This window comes from Pristis pectinata, chromosome 14 (assembly GCF_009764475.1).
Source record: "Pristis pectinata isolate sPriPec2 chromosome 14, sPriPec2.1.pri, whole genome shotgun sequence".
In the NCBI taxonomy this organism is placed as follows: Eukaryota; Metazoa; Chordata; class Chondrichthyes; order Rhinopristiformes; family Pristidae; genus Pristis; species Pristis pectinata.
In genome coordinates, this window is record NC_067418.1 from 38,365,062 (window position 1) to 38,382,012 (window position 16,951).

General features: G+C 38.7%; 1 protein-coding gene across 1 annotated transcript in view; it reads right to left on the reverse strand.

Moving 5' to 3' along the window:
• ptprja (protein tyrosine phosphatase receptor type Ja) overlaps positions 1–16,951 on the reverse strand; it is a 207,017-nt gene that overhangs the window by 23,690 nt on the left and 166,376 nt on the right. The window contains exons 20-25 of the mRNA XM_052029697.1: positions 15,049–15,342; positions 12,565–12,711; positions 8,037–8,238; positions 4,093–4,211; positions 3,049–3,136; positions 255–305 (exon numbers count right to left, since the gene is read on the reverse strand). Of these exons, the coding sequence (XP_051885657.1) occupies positions 255–305; positions 3,049–3,136; positions 4,093–4,211; positions 8,037–8,238; positions 12,565–12,711; positions 15,049–15,342 (901 nt within the window). The remainder of the gene's footprint in view (positions 1–254; positions 306–3,048; positions 3,137–4,092; positions 4,212–8,036; positions 8,239–12,564; positions 12,712–15,048; positions 15,343–16,951) is intronic.

The following is a 16,951-nucleotide window of genomic DNA, read 5'->3' on the forward strand; positions in this document are numbered from 1 at the left end:
GCATCCTTCACTACACTGTTGTTGGATTTGAATAACTGCCATTTCATGTCCCATTCTAACTCATTCTTCTTGCAGAAAATCAAAATGATGGAAACTCTATCATTATCTTTCTGGTACAATCTCAAGGACCATAAAACTCAAGTTAAACATTACATCCTGACTTATATCAACCTCGGGCATTTTCTTTTCAATTTCAAAGATGCTCTACATCAGTGACCTCAGCCCTTGGTTTAGGTTACCCAATAAAACGTTACCTGAGGTTTGGGATTGGAAGTTGGGTCAAATGCTTGTTGTTCGACTTTGTCCTGTGTGAACAAACAGAAACAATAGGTTGATAACTGGTAAATAATGCAATTCAGTTAGTCGAAGTTTATTGTCATTCTGTCAGTATGTCTACCTTCCACAGTATTACCTGAAGCCCTATCTTACCTTCAGGGGCCTCTGTAGTGGAATGTGGCAACAAAAACTGAGTTATTGATTAATAGTGGGAGTCAATTAATATCAACTAGCATATGTAATGCTTCATAGTATCATATAATATATCCCCAAAATATTTTCTTTCTAAGACCTTTAGAGACCTTTATGGACTTTAGCAAGGTCTTTGACAAGGTCCCTCATGGCAGGCTAGTCTGGAAGGTTAGATCGCATGGGATCCAGGGGGAGATAGCGGATTGGATTCATAATTGGCTCAGTGGTAGGAAGCAGAGGATGATGGTCAAGGGCTGTTTCTCCGACTGGAGGCCTGTATCTAGTGGTGTGCCACAGGGGTTGGTACTGGGTCCTTTGTTGTTTGTAATTTATATAAATGATTTGGATGTGAATGTGAAGGCATGGTTAGTAAGTTTGCAGTAGGTGGTGTTGTACATAGTGTAGAAGTTAATGAAAAATTACAGGGGAATCTTTCTTGATCTGTTAGGTATGTGGGCTGAGGAATGGCAAATGGCTTTCAATCCAGATAAATGTGAGATATTGCATTTTGGGAGATCAAACCAAGGTAAGACTTATACAGTGAATGGTAGGGCCCTGGGGAGTGTTATGGAACAGAGGGACCTAGGAGTGCAAGTGCATAGTTCGCTGAAAGTGGTGTCACAGGTAGATAGGGTGGTGAAGAAGGTGTCTGGCATGCTGGCCTTCATCAGTCAGGGCATGGAGTATAGGAGTTGGGGAGTTCTGTTCAAGTCATGCAAGACGTTGGTGAGGCCGCACTTGGGAGTATTGTGTACAATTTTGGTTGCCCTGTTATGGCAAAGATATTATTAACCTGGAAAGAGTGTGGAAAAGATGTATGAGCAAGTTGCCTGGACTTGGGGGCCTGAGTTACAAGGAGAGGTTGCATAGACTAGGACTTTATTCCCTGGGGATTGAGGGGTGACCTGACAGAGGTGCATGGACAGGGTGAAAGATCATGGGCTTTTTCCCAGGGAGGGGGTGCTAATAACAAGAGTGCCTAGGTTTAAGATCAGAGGCGAGAGATTTAAGGAGGATATCAGGGGCAGCTTCTTCAGGTCAGGTAAAGGGTGGTGCATAGTTGGAATGAGTTGCCAGAAATAGTGGTTGAAGTGGGCACATTAGCAACATTTAAAAGCCATCGAGTTAAGTACATGGACAGAACAGGTTTAGAGGGCTATGGGCCAAACACAGGCACATAAGGACTAGCTTGCTGGGCAACACAGTCAGCATGGACGAGTTGGGCCGAAGGGTCTGTTTCCATGCTGTATGACTCTATGACCTGGGTAATTTATAGTTGAATGGATTAATTCGACCTGCTGCAAATTCCACAGGTTGCTTGTTATATACTTATCACTGCCAACACAAGTATCATATAGAGGATCGGTTTGAATACACCTCCTCCCACTCCACTTTAAAAAGGAGCCCACGTCCTCTGGTCCTTCTGCTCTGGATAAGATGGAACAGATTATTATTGTCACATTATTCTAGTGTCTTCAGCATCCTCAAAAGGAATATTGGAAATTCATCTAAATGCTCATCATAATCCAGTCTCTCCATTTCGACAATCAAACTGGGTGCTATTTTCTGCATCTTTTTATTGGCTGTAATACTCATTTTTGACCCTGAGGCAGTCAAAAATATGGTTACACTAATAATTTATATACTAGTTCAATTCCTTCAAAATTATGGCCTCACACTGTAATTTTATTTAATCAAAACATCTGTTGTGCTTTATCCACTGCCACTGGGCAATGTTTTGATGGACGCCTTCTGGCAAATAAGTAAGTTGCGATTGGTTTAATGTGTGAACTTTGCCAGAGAACATCAAGTTATCACAATCTAATCATTTACAAGATCAATAATGCGTTCACTTTTTAGGCTTGATCCAGGATAGTTACATCATTAGTTAGTGGTTTTAAATTTGCTATAGAAGGGGAGAGACAGTAAATTCAAAACTGACCTCTGTTTAGTTACTACCAAACCGCAACCTTAAAGGGCAATGTTGAGCAATATTAATTGGTTGAGTAATACAAGATTAGTCCTGCTGACTTTGCTCTAGTCAGGTAAAATCCTCAATAGCAGAACAGCATTTGTTGGAGATCATCACCAAGGCACATGGAACCTTCAAAGTGATGCGGAGAAAGACCTGAACTTGATTGCTAATGCCCCTTGGTTAGAAAATGTTTGTATTGATCTTTGTATTATACAATTAGATCCATTGTGATTAGAAAATGTTTGTATTGATCTTTGTATTATACAATTAGATCCATTGTGATTAGAAAATGTTTGTATTGATCTTTGTATTATACAATTAGATCCATTGTGATTAGCAAACTCACAGGTTGGGCACATCCTTGTGGACTTGACTCAGTACCACACCAAGTCAACTACATGAACAATTTGTCTGTTATACTTTTGTTTGAAACTGCTTCAATCATTTATGCGGTAACTGGATTTAAATTTAGTTGAGCTCGTGCTTCAATTTTCTACATGACTCCAGAGCATGGCCTCTTACAAGTTATCTTATCTGACTGAAAGTAAATTTTATGGACAATTGGACACAAATCTAACAGCCACACCATTGAGGACACAGCTTACCGTTTCTTCCACAATAAAATCAGTAGCAGTGGGACAAGTATGACAAGTACACCCAGGATAGTTCCAACCACAGCTCCAACAATGACACCTGCAATACACAAGTCAAAGTCCTGAGACCTAATGGTTTGGTGTCTGAAATTCAGAGGAAAAACCCTTTGCTGCAGCTACAACTGCCTGTAACAACAATGACGAGAATCTTAGAATCTGGGTTGTCAGAGTTTGTATCCATGGTAGTAATAAAAAGGAAAATAAATTAATTTATTCAATCTTCTCCTCCCAAGTTACATCACTTCATGAAATGAACTAAGCTATGAATAATTACCAGAAATTGGTGAACCAACAAGGAATATTGTTCCACAGGACACCTGATCCATGAAACATGGTTTAAAACTTAGCCCAGACTAATTGGTTGAAAATCATCCCATGTTACTGGATGTACAAGCACTGAACAATTAAGTTTATGCATTACAATTAAATTAGCCATTAGAATGAATCTTTGAGCCAACCTGCACAATCTTAATCACTACCTGAGTATAACAACACTATGACCATTTTGCACTACAATGGACTATTGTAGTGCAAAATCTTTTGTTTGTTCTGATCGTGTTCTTTCTTGTATAATTTATGTTGTTAATTTATGCTTTTCTTGTAAACGTTGTGTATTTGTTGCTATGTGCCTGTGAGGCTGCTGCAAGTAAGTTTTTCATTGTACCAGTGCATATGACAATAAACTCAATTTTGAAATACCCTGAGCCCAAATGACAATCTCCATTGGAAGAACCTCAAAATTAAAAATGTCACTTGACAGCAATAGCTGGTTCTCCTCCAAACCTGGGATCCCAAGTAGTAAATGTAGGGCCACAAGAATGAGAACTGCAGACTGTCCACTCAGCCATTAATGAGCAGTATTGGGGATGGGAGTAGGGGAATACTAGGGAGCTTACAAAACACAAACAAGGAAAAAGATAATACACCACAAAGAACCTCAAATGATTATGGTAAAAACTTCAATAATGCAGAAAGTAAATCTGAAATCATATAAACCTGGATTTTGGTTCAATGTAATCTTCTGCGAATAAAGATATATTGAGTAGAAGGATTTATTTGCATCAATTTTCTGTTCTTCATTAGTTTGTAATTTTGTAAATCCAGCCAAACTAAATCTGAAATAAAGCACAGAGTGAAGCATATTAGAGAAGACACTGCCATCTGGAGATTGAAAATCATTGAATGGAATTTTGTAAAGTGCAAATCCAATACTTAATCTCTCCCTGCTTCATTCTCAGGTTTACACCTGTTTTAAGAAGACCACTATCATCCCGGTACCGAAGAAAAGCAAGGTAACATGCCTTACTACCGGTTACATGGTAACTACCAACCAGTGGCCTTGACATCCACCATCATGAAGTGCTTTGAGAGGCTGGTCATGGCACGCATCAACTCCAGCCTCCCAGACAACCTCGACCCACTGCAATTCGTCTACCGCCGTAACAGTTCTGCAGTGGATGCCATCTCCCTGGCCTTACACTCAGCTCTGGAGCATCCGGACAGTAAAGACACCTACCTTAGACTATTGTTTATTGACTACAAGTTCTGCCTTCAATACTGTAATTCCGAGCAAACATCACCAAACTCTGAGACCTAGGGCTCAACACTGTGTAACTGGATCCTTGACTTTCTGACCAACAGACTGAAATCAGTGAGGATAGGCAGTGATAACTGTTTTTCATCTTTTGAACAATTGTCTAATAAATATAATTTGCCTAGATCACACTTTTTTCGATATTTGCAGATTAGAAATTTTTTAAAAACTACTATACCCTCTTTTCCGACACCTTACAAAATTGAAACTATGGAAAAAATTTTAGGTCTTAATCCTTATCAGAAGGGCTTGATAGCGATAATTTATGATTTAATTATGAAAATATGTCTAGAATCATTAGACAAAATTAAGAATGAATGGGAAAGTGAACTCCAGACATCTATACCTATAGAGACTTGGAAGAAAATTCTTCATTTAGTCAATGCATCTTCAATGTGTGCCAGACACTCGTTGATACAGTTTAAGGTAGTCCACAGGACCCATATGTCCAAAGATAAGTTAGCTCGTTTCTATAACCATATAAATCCTATATGTGATAGATGTAAATCGAATGTGGCTTCTTTGACACATATGTTTTGGTCCTGTCCTCTTCTGGAAAAATATTGGAAAGACATTTTTAACATTATTTCAAACGTATTGAAGATTGATTTATAACCTCACCCTATCACTGCAATTTTTGGATTACCAAGGATAGAGTCTGGCCATTTATCTCCTTCCGCTAACCGTATGATTGCTTTTGTTACATTAATGGCCAAACGATCCATTTTGCTTAAATGGAAGGATCCAATACCCCCTACTACTTTTCAATGGTTTTCTCAAACTATATCATGTTTAAACTTGGAAAAAATTAGGAGTGGTACTGTTGATCTTTTGCTTAAATTTGAAGATATTTGGAGTCCATTTATTCAATATTTTCACATGATATAGATCCCCTTTCAATAACTTTCCAACTTGGAGGAACGGACTTGATGACATAATATTGCTCTGTTTCTACTGAGACATTTTAGACCAGTTTTTTTCCCCTTTTTTTTGTTGTTTGTTTTTCTTTTGAAAAGTTTTTTTTTGTTTAGTTTATATTGTTTATAATTTTTTTTATTGATTTGGGTTTTTAAAAAAAATTATGTAATAAATCTTTTTCTTTCCTTTCTTTCATATTATATTTATTTACTAAGAGATCGTTGGATTTACAGATTTTTTTTTATTTTAATGTTCTTTATGATTATATATGCTATGATTGTTATCCTGATCTCTTTGTATTACATGTATAAATATTGATGCTATATATCAATCTGTATTAATTTGAAAACTAATAAAAAGATTGAAAAAGAAAGAAAGAAAGTGAGGATAGGCAGCAATACATCTAGCACGATTATTCTCAACACTGGTGCCCCACAAGGCTGCATCCTCAGTCCTCTACTCTACTCCCTATATACTCATGACTGTGTGGCCAGATTCTGCTCTCACACCACCTACAAGTTTGCAGATGATACCACCGTAGTAGGCCATATCTCAAAAAGCGATGATTCAGAGTACAGGAAGGAAGGAAGGAGAAAGAGAACTTAGTGACATGATGTCATGACAACAACCTTTCCCTCAATGTCAACAAAACAAAAAAGCTGGTCATTGACTTCAGGAAAGGGGGTGGTGTACACGCACCTGTGCTGTATCAGGTGTGCTTACCTGTGATCATCAATGGTGCTGAGGTCAAGAGGGTTGAGAGCTTCAAGTTCCTAGGAGTGAACATCACCAATAGCCTGCCCTGGTCCAACCACGTAGACGTCACAGCCAAGAAAGCTCACCAGCGCCTCTACTTCCTCAGGAGGCTAAAGAAATTTGGCATGACCCCTTTGACACTCACCAACTTTTATCAATGCACCACAGAAAGCATCCTATCTGGATGCATCACGGCTTGGTACGGTAACTGCTCTGCCCGGGACTGCAAGAAACTTCAGAGAGCTGTGGACACAGCGCAGCGTGTCAGGGAAACCAGCCTCTCCTCCATGGACTCTGCCCAGACCTCTCGCTGCCTTGGTGAAGCAGCCAGCATGATCAAAGACCCCACCCACCCAGGTCATTCTTTCTTCTCTCCTCTCCCATCAGGCGGAAGATACAGGAGCCTGAGGGCACATACCACCAGGCTCAAGGACAGCTTCTATCCCACTGTGATAAGACTATTGAATGGTTGTCTTATACGTTGAGATGGACTCTTGACCTCACAATCTACCTTGTTGTGACCTTGCTCCTTACTGTCTATCTGCAATCCACCTCCCTGTAACTGTGACACTTCACTTTGTATGCTGTTATTTTTTTTACCTGTACTATCTCAATGCCCTCTGTACTAACTCAATGTATCTGCACTGTGTAATGAATTGATCTGTATGAACGGTATGCAAGACAAGTTTTTCACTGTACCTTGGTGCAAGTGACAATAATAAACCAATAGCTTTGGAAAAATGTTTTCTGTTGCAGTTAGGAAAGGAAATAGAACTGGGCTAACAACTTTCAGTATAGTGAGCAGCAGACAATGAGGGGCCGCACTAAGAGTGAGTTTGAGGAAGCAGACATAATGCTTCACATCAGACTGGTTAAATTCTTTGTAATTGGCTGTGGATGTGTTCAGTATAAGTCAAGCAAGAAATGGATGATAGTTCTCCAAAGGACAACAAATGTAGCCAAGCTGTTTCCTACATTAAATGCATATTATCTGTGACCTATATCCCAAAGTACTTCAAGGAAATTTCAATGACTAGGTTCAATCCTGACCTTAGGGACTGTCTGCGTGGTGTTTGAATGTCCTCTCCCTGACTCTGTAGGTTTTTCCAAAGTGCTGTGGTTTCATTCCACATGTCGAAGACATGCTGGTTGGTAGGCTAATTGGCCACAGTAAATTGCCCCTAGTTTGGATGAATGGCCAGAGAATTGGGGTGAGGGTTGTAGGAAGAAAGCCTGGATGAAGATGCAAGAAGTGTGATTCATGCAAATTGGCACTTAATGGTTGATGTGGTATAGTGAGCCAGAGGGCCTGTTTCCATGCCGTGTGACTCTAATCCACAGAACAAATAAAAAAAAATGCTTAATGGTGGTCAATTGATATGTTCTTAGATGATTTTGCATAGCCAGATAAAAGGAAGACAGTCACATGGGGGCATAAATCAATCATTAACATTAACCTAACATCTAATGCTCTACTGTATTTGTACCATGCATTGGATGAGGAAAGAAATTGTTCAAGTTAGATCACTTTCTTAATGACTGGAAAGTTGACTAATGAGTTCTGAGAAGAATGAAGAATTTCATAGCTCAGAAACAATTATCACATTGCATTTCATCTAGCATTGTCCTTTCCAGACAGCGATGAAAGGTGTATGATCATCAAAGAACTTACCGGTAACTGGTCAAAGGAGTTAACTCCTGATTAAAATATCCCAAACTGTGGCTATTATTTCCTATGTTGACAGAGATGGGTTCTGCCAGAGCAGCTGCTTTGGTATTTTGGGAAGGAGTTGGGAATGTTATAACTTGTGTCACATACGTAGATACATCATGGCTATATGCTGTTTCAAGAGCTCTGCCATTAGGAGCACTTTCTGCAACAGAAGATAGAAATCTTAAGAACATAAAGCATGGAATGAGTCAAGAACACCTAATCTATCAATTTGATTCCTTTTGTACACCACCTAAGCAACTCCCTTCATCATCAACTTGATTTAGTTAACCAAATTTTCCAAATACTTCCATAGAAGTTATATTTTCTTCTCTCTGTCATCAAAAAGTAAACCATGCCATTACAGCAAAATCAATGTAAGATTAAATCTTACATGATGCAAACATGAAAAAAATGCTAAGCTTAATATTTTCATAATTACAATAACTCAAGAGTGATAATGTTGTACACATTACCACAATCATCTTTTGTAATTTACACTTCTGTTTCCAAATAGATATGATCTATTTTGGACCATTTCCACCACCAAATTAATAACTGCAATCAAAAGTACTCTCAGCACAACTGGAGACTCAAACATAAAGTTGACAGTTCTGAAAAACTGCAATTTATGCCAGTAGAACTTGGCAGAGGTACCATCTTTGAGAGTTTAGGTATTATTTTTATAACATGACTCCTATGCGACACCATAAAATGATCAAGTGGTTTAAACCATTTAATATATGGTTGCCAGCAAAAATACAGTAAAACTGTTAATCTGGTGTGCTTTGGATTTTGTGGTACCAGACTGTTCCAGAAAATTGAAGACTCCAACATACTTTTAATTCACTTTTCTTTTCTAGGATGTTACACAGTCATATAAAAAATTTCCAGTGAATCCACTGTTTAAAGGGACCATGGAAAATGGGGCCCCAGTGAGTTTAAAGGAAGTGCAGGAAACAGATCTTGATGAGTTTCAAGGGAGTGCAGATAAAGGGGCCCCAGTGAATTTCAAGGAGTGCAGAGAATGTGGCCCCGGTGAGTTTCAATGGAGCACTGGAAACAGGACCCTGGTGAGGTTAAAGAGAGCACAGAAAACAGAACTAGGCCACATACAAAATCCAATGAGCCAGATGCTGAATTTTTGGGATTTCAGAATAATCAGATAGCAGATTATCAGATTGTGACTGGAAAATGTTAAATAAATACATTGCCATCAACACAATCCCCTTTTAATCTTCTATTTTATTTCTCCTCTTTAAGGTGGAAGATACTGCACCCATGAGTTAGATACAATTCCATCTCAAGATAAAAATCTTCTCCATGCACTGACCACGTCAACTAACAAGTATGGAGGCATTAGAGATAACCACAGAGCAAAAAGGAATTGAAGTTTATCCTTGTAGGGTAAATTCACCCTATAGGTCCAACCAATCAATGCTGAACGAGGGTAACATTATGCCCGAAAGTAACCTGAAGAATTGGGAGAATGTCATATTGATGCAGTTGAGAATGCTCTCCTGAGCATGGTGAATGATGAAATTTATCTTGGACCAAGGGAATTTTATTTTGCATTTAACTGCATTGGACAGGATCTGAAATGTGGAAATGCCTTGAACAACATACTCATAGTTAGATATCCTGGGAACATTATGAGATCACAGTTTGTACCACAGGACTGGTGATCCACATTAGGCAAATCAAGGGAATGGTTAATTTTCATTCAGAACCTGTTTGTCCCAATTTGAGTGTTAGAAGGCTTTCTATTTCTTTAACTGGCAAAAATCAAGTTTGCAACTTGGTGAGATTTGAAGTCTCAACCTTTGTGTTGTTAATCTTGATTCATAATAAGTCAGCTATACCCCATAACCTATAATATACTGAACTGATTGCCCCATTTCTATCTAAATTAGATAACGTTAGTAGCAAAATCTAAATCTGGTTTTGGTCTTCCGTCTACACCTGGCTTATTGGCTGGTGGTGGAATCTTTCCTCTAGTTTAATAATAGTGCTATCTTTACTTAACTGGTTTTATAAAGTGAAAAACAAAACCTGGTGGCATCTCTGTTCCAAAACAACAGACCAAGGAGAACCTTAACTCTTAACTTGGATTTAAAGTACTGTATTTAAAGGAATTACAGATATAATTTGAGATCATGTTACTCTCAAATTATGCAAGCAGCGTTACAGACAATTTGTCATTATTCGAGTCCTTCTGCACATGGATCTTATTCAAACAAATATTTTTAGCCAAACTGTTATCTGGTACAAGCATGCAAAGGCAATGCAGAGAAACAGGCCAGATGATTCATCAAGCCTAACTCAATTGACACACGCAAAACCCCCACCCACTTGCACTTCTTTATCAACTGGCCACACAGTAACCTGTGAAAGACCATGAAGAAGATAAAATTTGGTACGTTCTTCCTTTAGCCATAGTGACTGATGGTCAAACAAGTTTCATACAATCACAGAAGCTGGGAAAAACATCCACAATTACCCCTTCAATGTTGTCTTCTTGGTCAAAAAGGGCAGTGGGGATAAGCCAGGAAGTTACAGAGCGGTGAGCCTTACTTCAATGGTTAGAAAGTTGTTGGAAAAGATTCTGAGGGTCAGGGCTGATGTTCATTTGGAAAGGCAATGACTGATTTGGAGGAGTTCGGCATAGTTTTATACAATGAAGATCATATCCCAAAAATCTGATTGAGCTTTCTGAGGAGGTAACTTAGAAGTTGATGAAGGCAGAGGGGCACACATGGTTTACATGGACTTTTGTAAGGCTTTTGACAAGGTCCTACATGATAGGCTGGTCCAGAAGGTTAAGGCAAAAGGATCCCAAGAGATGTTGGCAACCTGGATCCAAGATTGACTGGATGATAGGAGGCAGAGGGTAGTGGTGGATGGGTGCTTTCCTGAATGGAAATCTGTAACAAGTGGTGTACTGCGGGGATTGGTGCTGGGACCTTTGTTGTTTGCAGTATACACATGACTTGGATGAGAATGCAGATGGTACAATTAGTAAATTTGCAGACAACATGAAAATTGGTAGAATTGTAGAGAGTGAAGAAGATTATCCAAGACTACAGTGGGACATAAGTTTGCAGGAAAGATGGATGCAATGGCAGCAGATGGAATTTAATGCAGGCAAATGTGAGGTAATGCACTTTGGAAAGTCAAATTCTGGTAGGACATATCGAGTAAATGGCAGGGACATTGGGAAAATGATGTACAGAGATTCCTTGGGTTGCAAGTCCATTGCTCTCTGAAAGTGGCAACACAGGTGGGTAGGGTAGCAAAAAAGGTATTTGGTATGCTTGTCTTCATACACCAAGATATTGAGTATAATAGTTGGATCATCATGTTGCAGCTGCAGAAAACATTGGTGAGAGTACACTAAGAGCATTGTGTACAGATCTGGTCGCCACAGTACAGAAAGGATGTGGTAGCAATGGAGTAGACATGGAAGAGATTCACCAGTATGTTGCCTGGAATGGAGGGCTGTAGTTATAAAGAGAGATTTGATAAACTGGTTTATTCTCACTGGAACGAAGAGGCTGAGGGATAACATTGTCGAGGTTTATAGAATTATGAGGGGCATGAATAGGACAGATAGTCAGAATCTTTTCCCAGCACAGGAGAGTCTAGAACTAGAGGGCACAAATTTGAGGTGAAAGGAGATAAATTTAAAGGAGATAGGAGGGATATGTTTTACCTGATGGTGAATATCTGGAATGAGTTGCAAAAGGAGGTAGTGGAGGTAGACAAAATTACAATGTTTGGAAGGTGTTTGGACAGGTATATGGATAGGAAAAGCATAGAGGAACATGGGCCTAACGTGGGCAAATGGGATTAGTATAGATAGGCATCATGGCTGGCCTGCATGAGGTGGGCGCACCAGTGCTGTATGTTTCTGTGATATGTAGTAACATCAATCATTGTTTATTTCTGAGCTAAACAACAAATAATTACATTATGAGCCTGCAAGTTCCCTTTAAAATGTTCAGTAAATTAGACAAATATAGTTCGATGCATTTCTTCAGATCAATGATAATCAATAGTTCAAGCAATGGTAACTGCAGTGTTTTGCTACTTATTGGCCTACAACACTGAACCATTTGCAATAATGTAAATTATCAGCCCGAAAGTATGTGACAATGGTAGCCAAGAAATTGGTACCAATAAGAATAAAATTAATCCTTCAGCTGGAAAGGGCCAGCCTATCTGCCAAAAGCTTGGTCAGATTTTGCTCCAATCTTCTTGGTCCCTGTACTATTTGAGCATAAGCAGGGAAGTCTCTTGATGGCAACCCATCTTATCGACATGCTGAGGTTTGGAGCCAATCAAAGGCCAAGTTAAAAAAAATTCTGAGCCAAGGGTATTTTTACCTTCTGGTGCAATATGAGCTGAAAATCACTTGGGATCAGAATCAGAGTAATTATTAGTCTGCTCAGGAGAAGGATGATAATGATTTAAAATTATAAGTACTTACCGCTTTGATCTTTTGTAACAATCACAGCAATTGCCACAATTGGACCTCTGGTGGAATTAAATGCTTCCTGTTTGATATTGAACTTCACTGTGTTGTGGGTGAATTCAAGACTTGGTAATTCTAAATTACCAGTAGGTGGTGGAGGATCTGCAAATAAATTAGATAGATATTGTAAAATAACACCACGTTGTATTTAATGACAAGTGCACATGATAAACAAGAGGAGAGATTTTAGAATATATGAACATTTGGGAAGACACAAAGGAGAAAAATTGCTTCTTATTGGTGAATTGACCTCACTTGTTCTTCTTTCTCCATATTCTTGCTTTATTTTCTCTTCAGAAAAAACATCTCAAATCCATTTATATTTCAATTACTTTAGCTGACAGCTTATTTCAAAGTCTTTTAATCTATGGGTGAAAAAGTTTATGCTTGCCTTCCCTTCTTGCTCCTGTTTATAGAAAATGTATTCATTGCACTTTAGTTATTGAAGATTCCATTTCACTTCACCTTCAAGTCAGATGTAAAAGGTGAGTTGTGGAATATATACCTTTACACAACTCTATTAGTTTACCTTCGGGTGAACCTCAACTCAGTGCTATCAGAGACAACGCATAAGGCCTCATTAAGGCAGCCAATTTAAAGTTAGTATTGCCTATTGGCTGATTAATAGTTGGAAGTTGTCAGATTTCCTAACATACCCTACAATCTACCCTTCATCTTGAATGGTCACCCTCACCTGCCAACGGCTTGGCAAAGTGTTGCTTTGATCTTCTCCTGTCCAACATGGCTCTAACACTTAGGGAATTCTGTGAAGTTCCTGGTTACCCTGCTTTTTTTAATGTATGCTGAGTTTGGTGATCAATGGTCATGAACACAGCTTAATGAGTTTCAGAGTTAAAGATTTTTACCCCTTCTATACAATTGCCTCTGAATTTTGAATTCAAAACCATTAACAACAGGACTGGAGATGAGAGCATAAAGACTTTTATAGCAAGCAAACTGAAGAGGTGTTCATCCACTTTGATTGGCTTAGATTTGAAAAATACAACATTTAGTCCACAGCATTAGTCAATCATTGAATATAGAGTGGTGCCTCAACTATTCTCCTTTTGACATTAAAGCAGTTCAAGCACATTCAAGATGAGCATGTTGATAACTTCCAATCATACCCCATAGCCACCAACCTCCTTCCACCCCAACCCCATTCAGTCCTGGTCTCTAATTTACTGTCCATTAATGTGAGCAAATGACATAGTTGCCAAATTTCTGACTGTGCATCTCAGTACCCACTAAGAGCAGCAAAACCTGTGAAAACGCCATACAGTATGGCAGAGATTGATGGGTAAACAAATATCAACCAAAACCTGACTTGTTTCCAGACAGAAATTGTGAATTCCAGACTGTCAGTCCATAATGCTGTTAATGAGCAGTTAGTGCATTGTGAGGGATCCTATCCTTTGGAAAAGACATTAAAAACTTTGTATGTTGATGTTGATGGCTTGACTTAAATGGGTATTAAATAGTCTTGGTCAGTATTTCAGGAGGGACAGGGTATCCTTCTAGTGTTGAGGCAATATTCCTCCCTGAACTAACGCAGTAACACTTCCCTTTTATTCCTTCATTTATAATGCAGAGTGGTTTTACATAATTAGGAACTTTTAAATCAATTAGTTGGCAGAAGGGGAATGAGGAAAAAACACACAAGAAAAACAAAAAGGTGCCAGAGGTCTGGGAGACATGTAAACATGAGAATAAAGGGAAATCCAAACAGCAGAAGGATCAGATAGGAGCAAAATAAAAATCAAACTAAAAACAGTAAAATGTGAAATACTCAAATGAATTAATTTAAGAGAGTAGAAATGGGATCTGGCACAGGTGAATTGGAAACAAAGATTGGCAGGGAGACAATAAATCAGAAATTTCTACCCTTCATAAAGTAGACTGGTCAGGATCAGACTAAATACCTTCATTCAAACAAAAATGAAATTGTACAAACCCAGAGGATCCCAGCAACTACAGAAAGTAACCTTACAATGTAAGAGTGAAAGAAGAGGCATCATAAGTGTTCCATTCGTAAAACAGTACAGACTTTAACTGGGTGTAGTAAGTGCCTAGGAGGAGTGACAAAAGAAATAAATGATAAATGTTATTGGATAACACATAAAGATTGCAAAGGAAGGGATGGATTGCTTTAGGGTCTAAAGAGAAAACTTGTGGAAGCAGAGTATATGGCTGTATTATTGAGTAACTATGCTTCTGTCTTCATAAGAGAATAGTACGCCACCAGTGTCATCGGAAAGGAAGAGATATAGGACAAAATATATCAGGAAAGGTATTTAAAATAGTGGGAACGCACAAAGTAGGAAAGTTGCTTGGTTCATAATGGCCTCAGTTAAAAAATTATTTGCCCCCTTCTGACAGTAATACTTCTGTACCACGCCTATTTATCCCCCTTGGAAGTACATGAGAGAATTCACTTACTGGTAATTCCAGACTTGCAGCTGATATTGGTTGGTATACTTGGGGAACCACACGACAAGGTGGTGATGCTCACAACATAGTCCGTGAAGAATTCAACATTGCTCAGATTAAATTGTTGTATTTGGTTTGACGTACATGTTGCACTGGTTTCGTTTTTGCAAATAATTGAGTTCTGTGTTGCTTTAAGAATAAAGCCGCTGTTAAGTCCGCTTGGACATGTCCACCTCAAAATGAGCACAGCATTGAGATCCACTCCTTCACAGCTCAGAGAAGAAGAACTAATTGCAGCTGCATCTACAGAAAACAAAAACTCACATTAGTATAAAAATGAAAATATTTTACGACTGAATTCATGATTTTTGGAAATAAGATCTTGATCTAACTCCAGCCCTCCTGCATTCTTCTTTTCCTCGCTGGAAGAAATTATTTGCTTAAGTAAACATCTCTTTCAACTGCCTTTCAATTCCTTGCTGAGATCTGCATGCATAAACCCAGCTCATAAGATTTGTCAATCTGTTTAACCACAGGGAAACACTGTAATTGTGGCTAATCCACAGTTTACTGGATGATCAATGCTGCGAAACATGACTGTTTTTTTTTGTTATCTGGCCTAGGGACTCCAAGATTAATTGTAGCACCTGCGAGGGGCAGAGTTTACCTTCAGTGGTAGTGAGTAACAAGGGACACTAAGATTTTCACTTCTGATCCTTCAATACCAGAAGCTGTTTATTTGATACTTTATCTGTAGACATTAGAATGGATTTAGGTTACTTAATTAGTAAAAATAATAAGTAACCACGTGCTTATGCAGGTAGATGACCAATTAGCCTAGAGAGATGGGTATTTGCCTGGGTGATCGTTATTAGCAGGATCCCATGGGCATCTGTTTTGCAACATCTTCATCCATGATCTGAAACCTGAAGTCACAACACATCTATGCAATTTTGGGAAATTACAACACTCGTGGTTGTGGTAAACCTCAGGACTGAACAGGTTAAACTCCTGGCGGTCTTCAGTAGACTTTGGAGTTGGGCAGTAAAATGTCTGATGAAATCCAATGTTGAGAAATACAATGTTTTACATGGCATAAAAATAAAACAGGAAAGGACAATGACCAATGGGTAAAATAGTGTGTATGATAACAGATAGAAATGTGGGAAAGCATGACAATAATCTGAAGATATTGTGACAATGTTTGCTGATTAAATGAAACAAATCAAATGCTGGACTGTATTGCTAGGTCAACAATGATTTCTGACTTGCTTTTTGCTTTCCTTAGTTCAAGAAATGAGATCACTGTAGAGTTCCCGTTGTCCTCCAGCAGAGACAAGTACTGGCAGGGACAAAGCTCAAAGATTCTGCCTGACTGGTTCAATACCTCATTAAACAGTAACTTTACCAATGTCATCAGAAGGATCAATGAATAAATACATTCAGACATCTAATTACCTGCTTTTGATCAGCTCTATTATTTGTAATCTACTTCAATTTTCTTTAAAACTGATGTTCCCACTATTCTTCATTTGGAATTATAATGCTATGGATGGATTTCACTTCTTCTTGTGAATGCCCTGCTCCTGTTTTCATTCAAACAAGTTTCTGTCATCCCCTAAATTTCTTATGAAGAAAGATACATTTGAAGTTGTGCCTCAGAATGCATACGTGAGGAAATTTTTTCAAATATCCAGCAAAAGTACGATAGGCCAATGGCCTCCTCCATATACTGCCATCCTAAAGCAATGATAAATAATTCGAAGAATTATCTGACAAACTGATGAAACACCAGTTAGGGACAGACAAGCAGAAGAACTCTGATAATCTGCTGTCCCATTGTTTGGAAATCCAAATGGATGGGTACTTGGCTCATCAGGTGCTGATTCCTATGCTCTCCTGAGCACATCAG